Here is a 17345-nt window from a genome sequence, read left to right as displayed (position 1 = left end):
GATTGCGCTCCCTTCGTATCGATAAGTAGGGCTGCATTAACATAACTGTGACCCGGGATACAGAGAATCAAGTCACTGTTAAAAGAACCGTTTGAATGCGTTACAAGTCCAATCTTATGTTAACAGCTTCTGCTCAAGAAGAGGCCGATGCTGTTAATAACAGTTGTTTTGTTTATATTTTGAACTTGAATCAAATCGGCGCACAAGTGTTCTTTGTCGGTCTGTCCGGTTAGTAGTATAAATAGAACAACTTGGTCTCAATCTTACCTCACCGGTAGTTCTACAGTGGCTGCAATATCGATTTGCACAACCAATTATCTCTATAGCCCCCCACCCCCAACAGCGAAATACTTCCCAGGAACTGCAGAAAACATACATATGTACATACGTGGGTACACTATTCATTTATCCAAACTAAACTAATATATCCCTATACTCTTTTAGTACAGGGTAAAGAATATCTAATTATTTAGATCTCTCATTAATGCATGCGAATATGTTATTAAATAGATAAAATGACTGAAAGTAAAATGGATATCAGTGCAATGAAGATGTCACGGAATTTCACATACATTTCCAAATCAAGGAAGCTCGCAAATGGGGCGATTTGTGTTTATTTGCGGTATCTTATCTTAGTGGAATACAGTCATGATTGGGTCCGGTCTGATCTGTACGTCATGACGATTACCTTATAGAATCGAGACTTCTGTGTAAAACTACAATCGTCTAAGCAAGGGCATAAATATAAAGATCTGTGTTCAAAGTGTAGAACCCAATTATTTCAAGAAAGAATCAATGAAATCAATTCAATGCGCTGCCGATTAGATTTATAATTACGATTGATATACATTTAGTATGTGTGTATAAGAATATTCTCATGTACAACTCTATAGGTATTATATGTGGCCTATAAAATCCTTTTTCCCAACCAGATTTTCGTACGATGGCGGTTCTTCCTTACGCATTCTGTCGAATGCCTTTTGAACCGAGAACAGGGCATAACTGAGATACGCTGTAATTAAGGGACAGATAATAGATTATTGAATCGAAATCAGTAGCATGTAGTCCTGTGAGTATACCTGTAAATGGGACTACCATGATCGGAAGAAAGAGCCAATCTCCATTGACCATCATTGCAACCCCCAGGTAAACCATGAGGTACAAGAAGAATCCACATGTTATCATCCAAGGCACGAAAAGCTTGTAACAGTTCTATATTTAGACAAACAGATAAGGATCAATTGAAGAGCAGCTGGAAGGGAGGCAGACTTTTACGTACCTTTATGGCACCAATTACTAGGCATATGCTTCCCATAATCTGCAAAGCCGAAACATGCAAGCCCAGATCGCTCGATATATCTGCAAAGTGAAATAGGTATGAGTTCGGCCAAAAATTGTATTCAATTTGAATACATACACCAAAAATATTCACTCTTTAGAAGTATATAGACAGTGGCAAAGACCACTGACAGCACTCCTGAGAGGATAACGCCGTTTTTGCTGTCTAATTGAAGCATTTTGCTGATTTCACTTTTCTTTCTTTCGTGGACACTCCACTCTGTTCGGTAGAAAGACTATTTCACAAATAAATGTGAAATATTTTGACGCGGCAAGGGGAGCTTTTTCTGCCTAATCTTATCACCTACCTGGCACTCTCCCTCTCTTTTACATACATACTATATACATACTGTCTGTATACATATATGTATATATGTACTCCCTGGGCGACAAAGAGAACCCGCATTTGTTTATCGCCAATATTTGTACTTTATTGCATTGCAATGAAGGATTACGTGGGGCTTGTGAATTTGTTATAGGCTGGTGGTCTCAGTACAGTTGAGATAAACTGGAAAAGATCAACAGAGGATAGATAGAACGCCGCACGAGAGTAGGAAGATCAGCTACAGGAAGAATCCTGTAATTATCATCCATGGCAGGTATATACCTTTGTGGCAACAAATACCAGGTACATGCTAATCAGGAGCTGCAGAGTCGTTACTTGCACGAATAGATCACAGGAATGAGACAAACGTAAAATCTAATCAAAAATCCTAATCACAATGATAGGACAATGACGTTTTTGGTAGGAAGTATTTCACGAGAACTAAAACAGAGTTCGATGTTAAAAACTTATCTTATCAATAAATCGCTCTTTGCTGGACGCCCGTTCGCTCAGTGAGAAAAAACCCCTTGATGATTTGGTGTATATGTAAATAATTTTTATTGAAAGTTTTGCTTCTTATTGCTTCAGCGTCATCAAGCCAGCAAGCCGAGCCCATTCTCCTCATTCACTTCCTCTGAACAGGCGGGCAGGGGCAAGGGCATTCTTATAAAAATGTTTCGGCTCTTTGGTAGACCTTACAATGGATTTAGGTTTAGGTTTAGATTTGATTATTCTTGAATAATGCAATGGAATTGATTAGCTAACAAATCGATTGGTGGCGAGTGTGCAAAAAGTTTGTTAATTGTAAAATTTGTAACATGCTGTTTATTCGTTTTGATTTTGTTTTAACTAGAGTTACTTTTAAGTATAAAATTGTAATGCAATATCGCATCGCATCGCACTGCATGGCATTGCTTTCATATGTATTGATGTATGTATAATTATTCGATCTTCAGTTAACTCTTGATACCCGATCAACTTTAGCATATTTTTGTTTTTGTTTTTTTTTTTTTTGATTTCGAGCAGCCGTAATTCGCAGTTCTGCTTAAGAATATATCCGATTGATTTGAGTAAAGTTAGGCTTGATTAGGTTGGGTAGTTGGGGCTAAGAATTTAAGAACATGTGGCCTTCTTTTCAAGTTAGTCAAGAGATATAAAAAATACGTAGATTATAACATTCGATTAGTACAAGTAGGTATGTATAAATATATAAAAAGTACACAATGTGTAAATAAGACTAAGTCGATAGAGGAGCACGCAGCACTTCTTCTCATGCTCTTTTTCTGCACTGCACTTCACTGCTCTGCTCTCTTTTCATCTCTTCTCTTCTCATCATTTTCATTTTAATTTTGTTATTTTTTTTGTTTTTGGCAAAATCACAGGAGAATTAGAAATAATTAACATAAACTATGACACATGGCCGTGCTCAGGCGGCGGCTCAGGTGTGTCTGTGTGTGTGTGCGTGTGTGTGAAAAGCCGGAAAAACCACGATTTGGATAAGCGGGACAACAATCATACAAGTGACGCGGCGCGACGAACCTCTCTCTTTGCCGATTGGAAAGATCCTTTGGATGGGTTCAAGTTCAACCATGCTTGCTTTCTTTATTTGCCTTCACTTTGATTGGAGTTTGATTGTAATTGGTTTTAAGTTTTAGTTTTGATTTTGTTTTGAGGATTTGTAAGTTCATTAAGTGTATATTTGTATAATAAATTATGACTATATATGCATGTATATATATGTATATAGATGTATACATTTAAGAAGTAAGTAGGAGGCGCATTATTTCACTTTTCAACTTAAGAGTAACTGCTTGCTCGACTGACTGACTGACTGATTGATTGATTTACTGACTGACTGGCTGACTGAAATGGCTCGTTAGCAGCTTCATAACAATGCGAATCCCTGATCGCTGATCAACAAAAGTGACATTATCATGAGAGTAATCGTGACAAAAAAAAGAAGAATGCATATATGCATGTACAAAAGAATAAATAAAACTGCATATAAAAATAATGATTCTCAGTAAGCCTATTAAACGTCAACAACCATCTTCTTGTGTATGTCCGTGTTTCCAACCACCGAACAGAATTCGTCGAACGATATCTTGCCATCCTCATCCTTGTCCGCGAAACCGATTGTCTTGTCCACGATCTGTTGCAGTTGCGTGTCCTTCAGATTGTTGCCCACCATCATTTTTAAAACCTGCAAAAGTCCAATTTTTAGAGTAAGAGTTTTATATTCATCTTGGTGTCGTGTCGTTTCGTTTAAGGGAGGAGGATTCGAAATCGGTAATTGCTTGCCTGAAAAAGTTCACCATTCGAAATGTATCCATCGTTGTCCATGTCGTAGATGCGGAACGCGAAGCGCAGCTTCGACAGTTTATCACCCTTAACGCTGAACTGTGAGACGCCCTGGATGAACTCCTTAAAGTCCACCTCCCCGTTGCCATCGGCATCGAATATGTCGATCACGCGCTGCACCAGCGGATTCTGTTGCAGCTCCGGCAGCGACATGAACTCGTCCACACTCAATGCCCCCGAATTGTCCAGATCCAGTTTGCGGAAACGTTTGCCCAAGCGTCGAATCTCATCGGCATCGACTGGTATGAGAAGATTACAATTTTTGGTCAGAGGTTATATCTCAGGTGCACCTCTACATAATTCAAATGTGAACAGTGTTATTTATAGATGCAGATTGTCTGTCTGCCCATCATCACAGATGAAACACAGTGTGACAAGAACAAGATTAGCATGTAAAACCGCTATAGACGATATTCCGACTACAAAATAGCAATCATAATAATATCATCTCAGGACACTTCGAAGTGTACATATGTAGGTGAGTCTTGGGGTTTGGTTTTACGTTGTTCCACGTTTCGCTTGCATTCCACTGAGTATTCCATATACAATGCCTGTGCATACCTACATACCATTCATACATACACACATTTGCATATTCATAAACAGCCGTACCGTTCAAATGACATTGACTGAAAAATGGTACTTACAATTGGAACACATTTCCATGGGCAGTGATGTTTCGTTTCCCTGAAAATAAAATGGGGTAGATTATTACAGAAAGCACTAAAATTCACAAATTTATTGCATCCGAAGGTATGATGAAGGGGAAGGGGGGTGCCAAGAGTCAGTTTCTTTTTCATTATTTTCCTTTCAAACGGGACACTGCCTGCGGGGCTCCCAGTCCCAGTCCCCTTCTCTCGCTCTCCCTCTCTATCGTCGTTTCACTTTGCCCCTCCATTCCCTTTTGACACTTGCTCTTGAACATGTATTTCGGCTGGCCGTTTTTATTACCATTTTGGTTTTTCCTTGTGCTATCTATAGTACAACTAATTTCGAGATTTTGCACTGCTCTGCTTTCACTCTCTCCGCTAATAATTCGGTGCTTTCTATTATAATTGAATGCCTTCAAGTTTCGTGCACATTCTCGTGGGGCTTATTTGGCGCAGTATTATGGTTTTGTTGTTAAAAAATTTAATTTTCTATTGTGCACTTGCAACGCAACACGAGTTCAATATACCGTCCGACCCTCAGAAATATACCGAAATATACCCTCTCATTTAAAAAATATATCGAAAATATACTGACGAGCTCAAGTTATATATTACATATTCCTCGTTTTTGATCTTCCGTCGAATATTACCAGCTATATAGAACATTTAGCCGTGCCCACATAGTTTTATCCCATTGATGAATCAATTTTCTACAAGATTGGATAGTTTTTAATCCTTGCTTTTATTGTATTAATTGTAAAAAAAGGTTTAAACGAAAAAGTTCAACAACAAAAGAGTCGCTATATTGCGTGTAAGCCGTAGTATAGGCCTTTGTATACCCTATTTTGTTAATTTTATATGAAAGTATAAATATTGATATGAAGATAAAACGTAACTAAGAAAGACCTTTTCTCAAATTGACATTTTTTAGACATATTCATGTATATGATGAGTGTTTTGTATATATATCTCGATCCTGATACCTATTCTTGGTCTTAAAAATCGCTTAAAGTCGCTTAAAAATATCGTTGAAATATTGAAAATAATATTAAATAATATTGAATTATATTAAAATATATTGAAAATAAATTGTTTTTGCCTGGGATGACAAACATATTCACAATCCTATAACATCCATTTCCCCCAGGGTATGTGTGCATGGAATGGGACTCATTGTTGTGAACCGGGTATTACAGATTCCACCCGATTCAAATAAATACCAAAATATACGGTCTCATTTCAAAAATATACCGTAAATATACTGACGAATTCAAGTTATATTTTACATATTCCTCGATTTTGATATTCCGTTGAATATTAATAGCTAAATAGAACCCTCAGCTCTGAACTCATAATTTTATCCGATTACTAAATCAATTTCTTACAAGACTGGTTAAATTTAAGTTTTTATCTTTAGTGCATTGCTTATAAAATTAGGTTTAAGTTAAAAAGGTTCAACATAAATTTCCACTAAATTCGTTTACTTACATGGTAACTACACGTTTGCTACACCACAAATGTGACACCTAATTTTTGCCCGTCTTTTTCATATAAGCCCCATTGAAGCGCCAGTGTGAAAAGCCTCCGTTATCCACTGCTTTACATGGATTTTTCCGACAAATTTAAAATAATTGGCAAACTATCAGGAACTCGATGGTATTATTCTTCTTATTCTGACTTGTCTTTAAATGTTGTATGTATTTTCTTACAATTAGTAAAGTTACAATAACAAAAGATAGGAAAAAAGATTTTAGCCTATCGATATATCGCAAAGCAATCCTGAGACCATGAAAATACTTGAATGAAAAATACTGAAAATATCGATAATTGCCGCCAGTTTTAAAATTAAAAATATTTCTTAGCATCTATCAGATGATTATGGAATCTAGTCAGTTAGCAAAGTCTACTGTCATATGTGAAACGGCCGATATATGCTTAGTAAGTGGATTGCATATATTTTTCATTTGCATACAAAAATTATTCGAGCTTGTTCTAAATTATGCTGAGCGCCAGTCATTAGACTGGCTTTTGCGGTCTGGCACTTGCTGGGCTTCTCTTAGACGTACGAGTTACAGATATAGCAGATAGATAGCACTTGGTGTGCATTTATCCAGCATAATCGTTCGCCTAACCATCTTCCGACCCACTTCATTGGTTTCCATTTCATTCCAGAAGCAGCAGCCCAACCGAACAGTCACACCCGTCAGGAGAAGTCATGGCACAAGGCACCGGCATCATCTGCTCAGAGGTTAACGGCCGCGGGGCAGCGGCGTACGAGGAGGAGCGACAGCGGCGCAGAGTGGCCATTGTCGGGGCGGGTTTGGTAAGTGTGATATGTATCCAAGATGTGATATGATATCTAGATGCTGTAGATCTAGCAAAAGTAACAGCAAGAGTGCGTCTCCCCCTTATCAGTGGTGGGCTTCATAATCCCAGTTTGTAGAGCAAACTCTCTTATCAGGCTACATTTTTCGGCAGGTGGGTTCTTTGGCGGCCCTAAACTTTGCCCGGATGGGCAATCACGTGGACTTGTACGAGTACCGCGAGGACATTCGGCATGCTACTCTCGTGCAAGGACGCAGCATTAATCTGGCGCTCTCCCAGCGGGGACGCAAGGCGCTAGCTGCCGTGGGTCTGGAGCAGGAGGTCCTGTCCACCGCCATACCCATGCGGGGACGAATGCTGCACGATGTTGCAGGACGGACCAGTGTGGTGCTGTACGACCCGTGCACCCAACAGTGCCTCTACTCCGTCGGCCGCAAGCAGCTCAACGAGGTTCTGCTCAACGCCTGCGACAAGCTCCCAAACATTCAGTGCCACTTCGAGCACAAGCTGACCAATGCCAGCATCAAAGAAGGACTCATGGAGTTCAAGCAGCCACATCGGGAGGAGGTTGTGGCGGCCTTCGCGGATCTCATTGTGGGCTGCGACGGAGCCTTCAGCAGCGTGCGGCAGCAGCTGGTGAAGCTGCCGGGCTTCAACTACTCGCAGGATTATATCGAGACTGGCTACCTGGAGCTGTGCATTCCCGCCAAGGCAGGCGAGTTCCAGATGCCACCCAACTATCTGCACATCTGGCCGCGCAACTCCTTCATGATGATTGCCCTGCCCAACCAGGACAAGTCCTTCACGGTGACACTGTCGATGCCGTTCAAGATGTTCGCCAGCATCCAGAGCCAGGATCAGCTGCTGGCCTTCTTTAGGCAGCACTACACGGATGCTCTACCTCTGATCGGCGAGGAGCAGCTCATCAAGGACTTTTTTAAGACGCGGCCTCAGCACCTGGTGTCCATCAAGTGCAAGCCGTATCATTATGCCGACAAAGCGCTGATTCTGGGCGATGCGGCCCATGCAATGGTGCCGTACTATGGGCAGGGCATGAACGCAGGCATGGAAGATGTCACCCTGCTGACATCCATTCTGGGGCAGCAATTGCCTCTGGACGAGGCCCTGGCCAAGTTTACCGAGAACCGCTGGAAGGATGCCTTCGCCATTTGCGACCTCGCCATGTACAACTATGTGGAGGTGGGTTCAGTTCAGTGCTCCCCTTGGCCCTTAGTGGCTGTATGTACAACCTCTTTAATCTGTTCCTCTTGCAGATGCGGGATCTCACCAAGCGCTGGTCATTCCGATGCCGAAAGTGGCTGGACACCCTGCTGTTCCGGCTTTTCCCTGGCTGGATTCCACTCTACAACAGTGTCTCCTTCTCGAGCATGCCCTACAGTGAGTGCATTGCCAACCGCAAGTGGCAGGATGGGTTGCTGAAGCGCATTTTTGGGGGCTCCCTCCTTGCCGTTGTCCTGGCCGGCTCTGCGTTCCTTGTGCAGCGTTTTCTTTCACCTTGGACAGTAATGCAATCAAACTAAATGATTTTTTGCCCTCATAAGTATGCTCCGAGAACATTACAAAAGAAGCTGCTGCAAATACACTTGCGAATACATTGATTAGATGTCTTAATCGTTTTAATGGCAAGTATTTCATAGTTAGTTCTCGGTTCCCTAAAATATATCACGCTCATGTATAATTATTGAACATTTTCAACTGAAATCAATTAATATCATCTGAATTGCAATGCAAGACTCATTCAGGGGTCGACGCTTGCAGTTCCATCGGATATACGAAATAAATTGTCTATTAATCGGATGTTAACACACAACACAGTAGTGGCTATGTTAATCCTTATGGTTCCGATTGTCATACATCAGGACAAGGTCAGATTATTCATTTATTCTCATTTTATCGAGAGAATGCAATCCGAAAATGATAGGGTGGATGATGGTCAGTTCAAGCTTCAATCAGAACCCGAAGGAAACCTTTTGCAGATCCCTGAAGTCTCAAACTATGCGTGCGATAACATGCTTCGTTTAATCTAATACGTAGTACTAAAGTACTCACATCACCTACACACCTACAAATACAAATTTATTTGTTTACATAAATCTAACGACAAGTGTATAAATATTTGAATGTGTGCGCTGGGAAAATAATTGAAATTTCTAGTTTTCCGCGTGGCCACGGGTACTACGCATCGCATTTGGGACTATCTACTTATAGATAGATATATTTGTGGTTTTATTTTGTTGGTTGGCTGGTTGGTTGTTGTTGAGGCGGCGACAGCCAAAAATACGCCCCGACAATGTGATTTTGGTATTTCTGCGGCTATTCCCGTTCTGTTGGCTATTTGTGGCCCATCAGTGCGGTGCAGCCTTCGTCACGTGATCAGTGCATCGGCAGAGAGTTTCCGCTTAAAGGATGGGCATGGGACCCAACGGCCCTCTTCGATAGTGCTCATAAATCATCATATTCAAACATGGTCATAGTCCGCCGTTGCTTGGTCATATGCTCCAAGCTTTTGAGAGTGGGACAGACACGGTGAGAGTGTGGAAGTGAGATAGAGCGGGTGTGAAAGCTTTCAATAAATTAGCATGCCGTTTTCTCTGCTCTTCTCATCGCCGTCTTCCTCTATCCCGCTGCTCGAGAGACACAAGGTCGGTTCGGTGCTTTGCTTTCCCCATCGCACGCCAGCCAACGCCGGCCGGTATTTCATTACAGCAACAAATTCACATTGGATTTTACACAGTACATTTCGTTTTATGCTTTGATCGAACTAAAGCTCGCTCTCTTCGCCTTTATACATACATATGTACCTCTCTGCCAGAGCGCCAAGGGGAAAATAATGATGCATAGATTCGATAGAAAGGGGGCTTGAAAAGTGAAATCCAAATCAAACAATGGTTTTAAGCCAGCACAGCTCTCTTGACCTACTACCCACTGCCCAAAACTATTGATACATCCATCTGCCTGCTCATGAAGCTTTCGCGAGAGGAGAGAGAGGGAGAGAGCCCCACCGTTTGCTTCTCATTTCCGACACAACTTTTGTTGCTAATTTCCGTTTTGCTCTCTAGAACGCCACCAACGCCAACTGGTCTCTGCCCCAGCGGGAGCGCCGTTAGTTGCTTGCTCGTCACATGTTCGTTGTTCGTCAAGTAGACCGATTGTGCCCAGATCCCCCGACCAGCGGACAATTTCCACAGCATTGTGCAACCGTTAATTGAAAAGGCATTTGCAACTTTAATTCGTTTTTTTTCCACAGAACAGGTGTATGTGAGTGTGTGTGCCAGTGCAGGCATTATCGAGTATCGCGCCCTTGCCCTTTCCACCCGCCACCCGCAACCCGCAAATCGTCCACCGTTTACCGATCTAATCCGGCCGACCGTAACGTTCTGGAAGCTTTCGACAAGCGATCCGATCGGTAACCAAAAAACGCGTGGTCTCCTCTCCGTCAAACTGTATGAAATAATCAGCAGCAAAAAATACAGCGAGGCAAAAAAAGGTAACACGAAAAAAAGTGAAATTGAAATTCAAAGTTAAAATCAAAATCAAAAGTTTTTGGAGTTTTCTCTCTTTCTCTGTGTGCATGAAAGTGTGTACGTGTGTGAGATTGCAACGGTAATCAGAGAGAAGAAGAAGAGTATCGGCACAAAGCGAGTGGGGGGTTTACTTTGACAGTAGCTTTTGTTTCGGCTTGGTTAGTAACGTTCACGTAATATTCCAAAAATAAACATATATTTTATATGTAGAAATATACAAAATTGGGCAGCACCAATTACCATTGTCGACGTCGCCTTTAACTTATAATTGTTTCGGATAACTACCACCATCCATCCACTGCCACTCGACAGTATTCGGTATCCGATTCAAAGAAAGTGCTCCCCCCTTTTTATGTCGATCAGTTTTGCTCTTTTACTTTTAATAGAAATTGTTTCGTTTCTGTGTGATCAAATCGTTTCGGCTATACACAAAATATACTCTAAAGCTGTATGAAAACAAATACATAGACATTTACAAGCTATATAGACGCCAGAGACGGCCGTGATTGCACTCATTGGGCTCGTTCTCTTCTTCGGTGCCACCCCCACGGCCTACGTGAGTCTGGCCCATGCAGTGCGAATTGCGTGGATTTTGGATAAAGACCACCCAAGCACGATCTGTCCGAATTTTACAGGTAAATAGGGTCAACATGATTGATAATAATTACATACATATGTATGGAGATACATAGGTGAGACCTATATATATATGTATGTATGTATGTATGTATATGGCTACGTGACTGCTTTGCAATCTGGTGATCTAGCGCATCGTCTCGTGTTTTGGGTGTCGGATAGGTTGCTTGTATAAATGAAAAGCAAACCAGAAATGCGGATAAGGTCTACACGCAGATGAATCCACCACCCAGTCTCCCTCCCTCTTCTCACTCTTTCCCACTCACACGGTCATTTAGCTTTGGCATTTGGTATTTCCGGTTTTTGTTTTCGGTCGGGTTTATGGGCGATATTGTAGATAGCAACAGAAACACCTTCAAATGCTTTATTCCTTGGCACATTGGATTTCGTGCTAGATTTCGTCAGCTTCCTTTGCGGCGATCCGATCCTCTGGGAACTGTAGAATATGCTATTGCTCTATTATGTCAGTCACTTATCGTGGGCCAAACTAATAGACTTGCTCATTAGGATCATTAGCGGGAACTGCTGCCTCTATCATCTATCATATGCGGTTCAAGATCGGTTAATGTTCGACAGTAATTAGCGTTTAAAACGTTGCTTTGAAGAAAAGGAAGATCGTGCAAAGCTGGAGTAATTCTTTTAAAGGGTTTTTAGAGTTTCACCGATGATTCATACATATGTATATGTTTTAATATTAATAATTTCAAGGAATCCCTAACCTAGTACATATGTACGTCTGTACGTACATACATTAATGGAAAGTTTCTGAATATAAAATAAGTTGAGGTTCTCCCTAACTTGTTTTACGAATTCTCAAATACACTAAATCGTGTGCAATAATAAAGAGACTTAATGAACAAATTAACGAAGGCATTTTACGAGACTCCCCAACAAGATCAATAACAGTTTCTGTTCGCACACACACACACACACACACACACAATCGAATGTATAGGAATACAAAAACTTACATCATCGTATTAAGCAGAGAGGAATAAAGAGAGAAGAGGGAGAGAGAAAAGTGCCCGCCAAATGGCAACCCACACAAACATCCACACATATGTATGACATACATACACACACTACAATGTATATGTTCTTGTTTTTTTGGGTAAACGCAAAAAAGTAACGCAAATTGCGCGTTTCAGAACGGTACTAGTTCTTCGCAGTTCCTTTAAACACACCACAGGGGAGACACAGAAAGAAAAAAGCGCGCAACTTAATGTGCCAAATGAAATGTTTTAAAAAAAAACTAAGCAAAGACCAAGGTGCATGAATCTACATACATACATAAGGTGAGGTGTTTCTGCACGCACCGAAATAGCTCTCTTTTGCTTTTGCCAAACATATGTATGCTTAGCTTAAGGGCTTTCAGAGAGGGAGAGCAAAAGAGCGAGAGAGAGAGAGAGAGAGAGAGAAAGACTAATGGACTAATAGCGATCAAAGTGAGAGAGAGAAGGAGAGCGCAGCGCTAAAAGTCGTGTTCATATTTTTGACAAAATTTTCTACCAAAAACAACCAATAAAATACATAATTTTTATTCCTCTCATTTCTTCTCTTCCTGGCATCTCAACTGTTGTCTTCGTTGCTGTAAATGAATTGCAAGGTAAAGGGGTGAAGCAACAACGACAAGAACAGCTACATACATACATACATATACCAAAAGGAAGACGCAGTTGAACAAAAGGTGTGCAAGTGTTTGTGTCCGCGAGTGGAGTGTGTTTGTGATTGTGTGCCAGTGCCAGTGCACAAAGAAAGCAAAAAAACAGCAATAACACATTAATGAATTTCGTGATTAAAAACATTTCAAAGGTACAACAAAAGCTCATTTAATATAAAAATAAGAAGGCATCGAGGCAAAAGCAAGCGAAAAAAAAACCAAACAGAAATTAAATCAAATCGCGGCGCGGCGCCAACAACAAACGTGGCAAAAAACTAAACAGAAACGAAACAAAAGCTCTGCGGCCCGCAACCAACACGAAAACGAAAACACAAACGAGACCGGAGAGCGGTGAGCAGCGCGAGTGAGTGAGTGGGAGACATAGTGGGAACAAGAGCAGAAGAACGCGAGAAAAAGCACCAGCAGAAGCAACGGAGCAACGGTTATACAAAAGCAAAAACCAAGCCAGAACCCAACACCAAAGTCAATTGCGCACGAAACCCGACGAACCATACAACCAGTTGGCAATACGGTATACGGAAAAAGTTAACTAATCAAAAATATACAATCCATACGGTATATACCCCACATCGATCGGTAGAAGTACCAGAAAATGGTCAACAAATCCAATGGGAAGGTAGTGGGGCAGCAGAAGGCGGACAAGGATAAGGAAAGGCAGCCAGAGACAATGCTGCCGGCGGCGGGCACCAACAGCAACAATCAGACGACACAGATCAACAACAATAACAACAATAGCAACAAAGGGAAAAATCAAAATGTCAAGAACAACAACAATAACAGCAAAAAGAATCCTGGCAACAACAAAGGACAACAGCAGCAGCAGCAACAACAGCAACAGCAGAAGAGCACCAAAAAGGGGAAACCCCAGAGGCAACAGATCTTCCTGCAGTCGCTACCACGCGACACCAGCAACTACAGAAGCTACAACCACAGCAACAGCAACAGCAACAATAACAACAGTAGCCACATTCTGGTCACATCTGCAACAGCCGACAATGGGGTGACCAAAGTGAATCCCGGCGAGCTTCTGACCGCCGCCCTGGCCGTGCCCTGTGCCAAGTGCTCGAAGCCATCGATGATCACCCCCCTAACGTCCACCTCCGCATCCCCCACCGCCGTCTCCACCGCCTCCATTGTCAGTTCATCGGCTTCGACCACCTCCAATTCGGAGACCGCGAGCAATCACAGCGAACTGAGCTTCCCCGAGCCGATGGTCTACTCGGCCAAGCAGTACCGCAAATCGAAATCCTACATGGGCGTCTCACAGTACAGCTCCGGCTACGGCTCCTATCAGAACTCCTCGGGTCGGAATGGATCCGGAAATCATGCCACCTACAGACGCTCGCACAGCGATCGACGCAACTCCTTTGATCGGACATTCGCCGAAAGGAATCGCGACTTTGTGCCCATTGTGCCACCGCCGCGACCCGTCCTCTCGTCCTCGAACATTGCCGGAGTCATGGCCAGTTCCACCAAGCTGACGCTCATCGAACGGTTCGGCAAAGGACGACTCGCCTATCCCATAATGCAGGTGAGTTTTTTGTACCCTTTACTATTTTAAAAACAAAACTGCCAACTGTCTGCTTGGGACCTGTTTATCCTGGCACTATCTCGGGGTGGTGGCACTCGGTGCCATTTGCATTCCTTTAGATCATAGGATATGTCGTCACTGCAACGACAACAGCCTTTCAGCATGGCGCAGATGTAATAGTTCTTAGAGTTCTTCTTAGAGATCTGGTTCAGGGTCAACAGAGTTGTCTTTAAAGTGGGGAACTTTCGTAACTTTCCATTTGATCAGTTGCCACATTCGAGAAGTTCCTTCTAATCAGCACCGGGAGGCGCTGCGCCGCCAGCTACTACGGGAAGCAGTTATAATTAATGGCACAAACAAGAACTGCTGATAAAAAACGGAGGCAAAGAGTGTGAATGGGGTGCAAAAGCGCAGGGGCAGGTAGTTTTTTAGTCATCTGTTTATTTTCGATAAGCTGATTTCATTCTCGGAGGCGTAGAAAGCAGAATCAAGTTGAAGTTGAAGTTCTTCTGGAACCAAGATTTGTTCTTCCATGAATTTTTTCTATTTCTATTTCTATTTCTTTTTCAATTTCAATTTCTTATCTATTTCCCCAATGGTTGTTGTTGCTAATAATTTGTTATTTACGGCTGTGCATGGGCGGGGGCACGGGTAAATATTACGTATACGCCGTGACATCTTTGTACACTTCTGGTGTGTGCAATCGAGAGACGGGAGACAAATGCGATGTTTATATACGGAAATGGGGTCTCGCCTTGGGTATCTGCGTCACTTTTAATATGCAGATTTACGTCTATAAAATCGGACCCCCCCTTATCCGCAATCACAAAACGACACCCAAAAAACTTTGCCCAGAAGTTTGGAGCCAAACGTATTCATTTATGCAAATTTGCAGCTTCGTCTTTGATTCGATTGTGGAAAAATATATAAAATAGCAACAACCGAAAGTGGTTTGATTAGCATGTGCGCCACTTAGTTAGTTGCCAAAACTAGTTCTAAGAGATATAGCCAGGCTTGAGTTATGGAAGAAACAAGATAAGTCGGTATGAAAAGCGAAACTTGATTGCGGCTTCAAACTCTATCGAGAATTCATCTCCGGACGGAGGCTTGAACGGAAATAGGCCGGTCACCATGACTTGGATTCCCGTAACAATTTCTTGGCCAGCAATTACCTTGGCCTCGGGTCTGATTGAACAACTGTTTTTCACTAAATTTGCTTAGCCTTAGCATTGCTTTTGTTGGCCTTCAAAAAAGAACAACAAATACTAAAACGAAAACATTGAAATGTTTTGAAAAACAATCCCAACACACATTTTCAAATGAATCATAAGTCTGCCAGATCTATCTCTCTCTCTCTCTCTCTCTCTCTATCTCTATCTCTCTTTGTTGATGCCTTGCTCTCTTGGGCCAAGAACGTTCTTCCCCACGTGAGATTGTTCTGTGGCTGCTGCTTGTCTATCTGCTGGCACAGTGGTCTGAGGTCTCGCATGACATCCGTGAAATCTGTTCGCCTGGAAACAAATCTCGCTTCACACGTGGCACCAACACTCTGGTGAACGGAAATGGGCAAATTTTTGATAAGATAGTGGAGCAGGTGGTCATCAGCAAAGCTCTGTTTCGGCAAATACTATATATGCATATTCTCATATCTCTTGAGGAGGGGTACCGTACCTCTCTAGGAACAGTAAAACCCTTGAAGATTCGGTATTCGCTTCATAGGTTCGTGATTGGAGTTCAACAAAGATGTTTCGGAAAAAAAACAGCATATTCTGAAACAAAATAGGTTATCGGTATGAATCTTAACATCGATTACGAGTATATATATTATAAATTCAATTATAGCCAATCGAAATGCAGCCATCTGCTATCGGTTTATCAAAAGGAAATGATATATATTTATGGATAAAAATGTAACGATGACATGTTATCGATATCGATGCTAAATTATGATATTTTCAATTCAATTATTAATAATGGTATATATGATATTATCTTCTTTCCGTTTATTAATTTGTATATGATCTCATTTTCACGGTACATTTAGTATTAAATAATAGGAAAAATTCTCGAATGTTTTTAATCAAATTGCTTAGAGGACGAGTGAATTATCAAAAGCCCTGTACACAGTATATGTATATTTATTTTCCATTTATTGTAAATATGCATATTCCCTCGGGGATTTGGGGATTTTCCCGGAACGATTAAAATCAAGAAAAACTTTTTCCACTTATCAGTGGCTGCGATTCGATTCGTTCGATAATGTATTAATATATTTTTAAATGGGCTCGTATGTATACTCGTTTCAAATATGGTAATATTGAAACTCTTTCGCGTACGTCAAAGTGCAGAAGAATAGAAATTGAATGCATATTTACACATCCATATGTACGAGTGTGTACGAGTGTGTATGTGTGTCTGTGTGTCTGTATGGACAGGTGGTTCCACTGTTGGTGGAACAAATGAACAGTTTGTGCCGCCTTCTATTGCCCCCCGGCAGCCCCACTTGGAGAGCAGCTGATTATCTTTTTGTGATTATCTAAATGAATAAATACATTTCGTATTTAGATACAAAACATTCACCAGATTGCATATTGTTCTTCTGAAATTGCCACAGCTGCACGGCTCGCTGCGTGGGGCAGACTTTTGGCTCAATTTAGCCACCGGTTAACTGCGTAGTAGAAACATTTAGGAGAAGCCTTCAGAAGTGGAAGAAAGTGCAACTCTGTGCGCAAATTCTTTGATTATGGAAATCAGAGAGCAACAAATAATTGAGTTCTGAAGGGTAGGAGGAGTAGCAGAAGTGCCAAGATAATGGTATTCGGTTAAGAGGCGGAGTTCCAGGGCGGCGGGCTTCTATCACGTGTGCTTATCGGCAACGGCGCTGCTCCACGCTGACAGAAAGCGTGCAAAATGTAATAAATTTGCAGCTCCCAGCCGCAGGAGCATGACATTC

The 17345-nt window shown here is 41.7% G+C and overlaps 4 protein-coding genes across 9 annotated transcripts in view; 2 read left to right on the top strand and 2 right to left on the bottom strand.

Moving 5' to 3' along the window:
- The first annotated feature begins 165 nt into the window (after positions 1–165).
- Positions 166–8830, top strand: LOC108159127 (kynurenine 3-monooxygenase). Of its 3 annotated transcripts, none has more exons than XM_017292117.2 (4): positions 166–388; positions 6847–6997; positions 7153–8199; positions 8274–8830. In XM_017292117.2, exons 2-4 carry the CDS (start codon positions 6890–6892, stop codon positions 8538–8540), a joined length of 1422 nt encoding a protein of 473 aa, XP_017147606.1. In that variant the 5' UTR covers positions 166–388; positions 6847–6889; the 3' UTR covers positions 8541–8830. The 3 variants fall into 3 exon arrangements, with proteins under 3 accessions (XP_017147606.1, XP_017147608.1, XP_017147607.1); XM_017292119.2 differs by lacking the exon at positions 166–388 and adding an exon at positions 6596–6612; XM_017292118.2 differs by lacking the exon at positions 166–388 and adding an exon at positions 6655–6736.
- On the bottom strand, positions 802–1517 carry LOC108159129. Its single transcript, XM_017292121.2, has 4 exons — positions 1418–1517; positions 1280–1359; positions 1080–1212; positions 802–1012 (listed from the first exon to the last, which is right to left on the bottom strand). The coding sequence occupies exons 1-4, from the start codon at positions 1515–1517 to the stop codon at positions 897–899; spliced, it is 429 nt and encodes a 142-aa protein (XP_017147610.1). The 3' UTR covers positions 802–896.
- LOC108159128 (calcineurin subunit B type 2) lies at positions 2658–5220 on the bottom strand. Its single transcript, XM_017292120.2, has 4 exons — positions 4976–5220; positions 4672–4711; positions 3965–4263; positions 2658–3866 (listed from the first exon to the last, which is right to left on the bottom strand). Exons 1-4 carry the CDS (start codon positions 4976–4978, stop codon positions 3696–3698), a joined length of 513 nt encoding a protein of 170 aa, XP_017147609.1. The 5' UTR covers positions 4979–5220; the 3' UTR covers positions 2658–3695.
- A 1302-nt stretch (positions 8831–10132) lies between the features above and the next one.
- Positions 10133–17345, top strand: part of LOC108159125 (terminal nucleotidyltransferase 5C) — a 44590-nt gene continuing 37377 nt past the window's right edge. The window contains exons 1-2 of one of the 4 annotated variants that reach the window (XM_033392298.1): positions 10133–10507; positions 12993–14392. In XM_033392298.1, the coding sequence (XP_033248189.1) occupies positions 13454–14392 (939 nt within the window). In that variant the 5' untranslated portion in view covers positions 10133–10507; positions 12993–13453. Of the gene's footprint in view, positions 10508–10995; positions 11180–12786; positions 14393–17345 lie in introns of those variants that run through there. The other 3 variants (XM_017292111.2, XM_017292110.2, XM_033392299.1) reach the window with 3 other exon arrangements.

This window comes from Drosophila miranda, chromosome 3, assembly GCF_003369915.1.
Source record: "Drosophila miranda strain MSH22 chromosome 3, D.miranda_PacBio2.1, whole genome shotgun sequence".
NCBI classification, from domain to species: domain Eukaryota; kingdom Metazoa; phylum Arthropoda; class Insecta; order Diptera; family Drosophilidae; genus Drosophila; species Drosophila miranda.
Note: the sequence above shows the minus strand (reverse complement) of the source record. Positions and strands in the feature narration are given on the sequence as shown.

Bases quoted from the DNA above. Each gene is read 5' to 3' on its own strand.
- LOC108159129 (XM_017292121.2), bottom strand. From the start codon at position 1,517: ATGCTTCAATTAGACAGCAAAAACGGCGTTATCCTCTCAGGAGTGCTG. The intron at 1,213-1,279 runs GTACGTAAAAGT...GTCTAAATATAG, and splicing joins TAGTAATTGGTGCCATAAAG to AACTGTTACAAGCTTTTCGT. The intron at 1,013-1,079 runs GTATACTCACAG...CCTTAATTACAG, and splicing joins CATGGTAGTCCCATTTACAG to CGTATCTCAGTTATGCCCTG.
- LOC108159128 (XM_017292120.2), bottom strand. The intron at 4,264-4,671 runs GTAAGTACCATT...TTCTCATACCAG, and splicing joins CATGGAAATGTGTTCCAATT to TCGATGCCGATGAGATTCGA. The intron at 3,867-3,964 runs GCAAGCAATTAC...GGACTTTTGCAG, and splicing joins CGAATGGTGAACTTTTTCAG to GTTTTAAAAATGATGGTGGG.
- LOC108159127 (XM_017292117.2), top strand. From the start codon at position 6,890: ATGGCACAAGGCACCGGCATCATCTGCTCAGAGGTTAACGGCCGCGGG. The intron at 6,998-7,152 runs GTAAGTGTGATA...ATTTTTCGGCAG, and splicing joins CCATTGTCGGGGCGGGTTTG to GTGGGTTCTTTGGCGGCCCT. The intron at 8,200-8,273 runs GTGGGTTCAGTT...TTCCTCTTGCAG, and splicing joins CCATGTACAACTATGTGGAG to ATGCGGGATCTCACCAAGCG.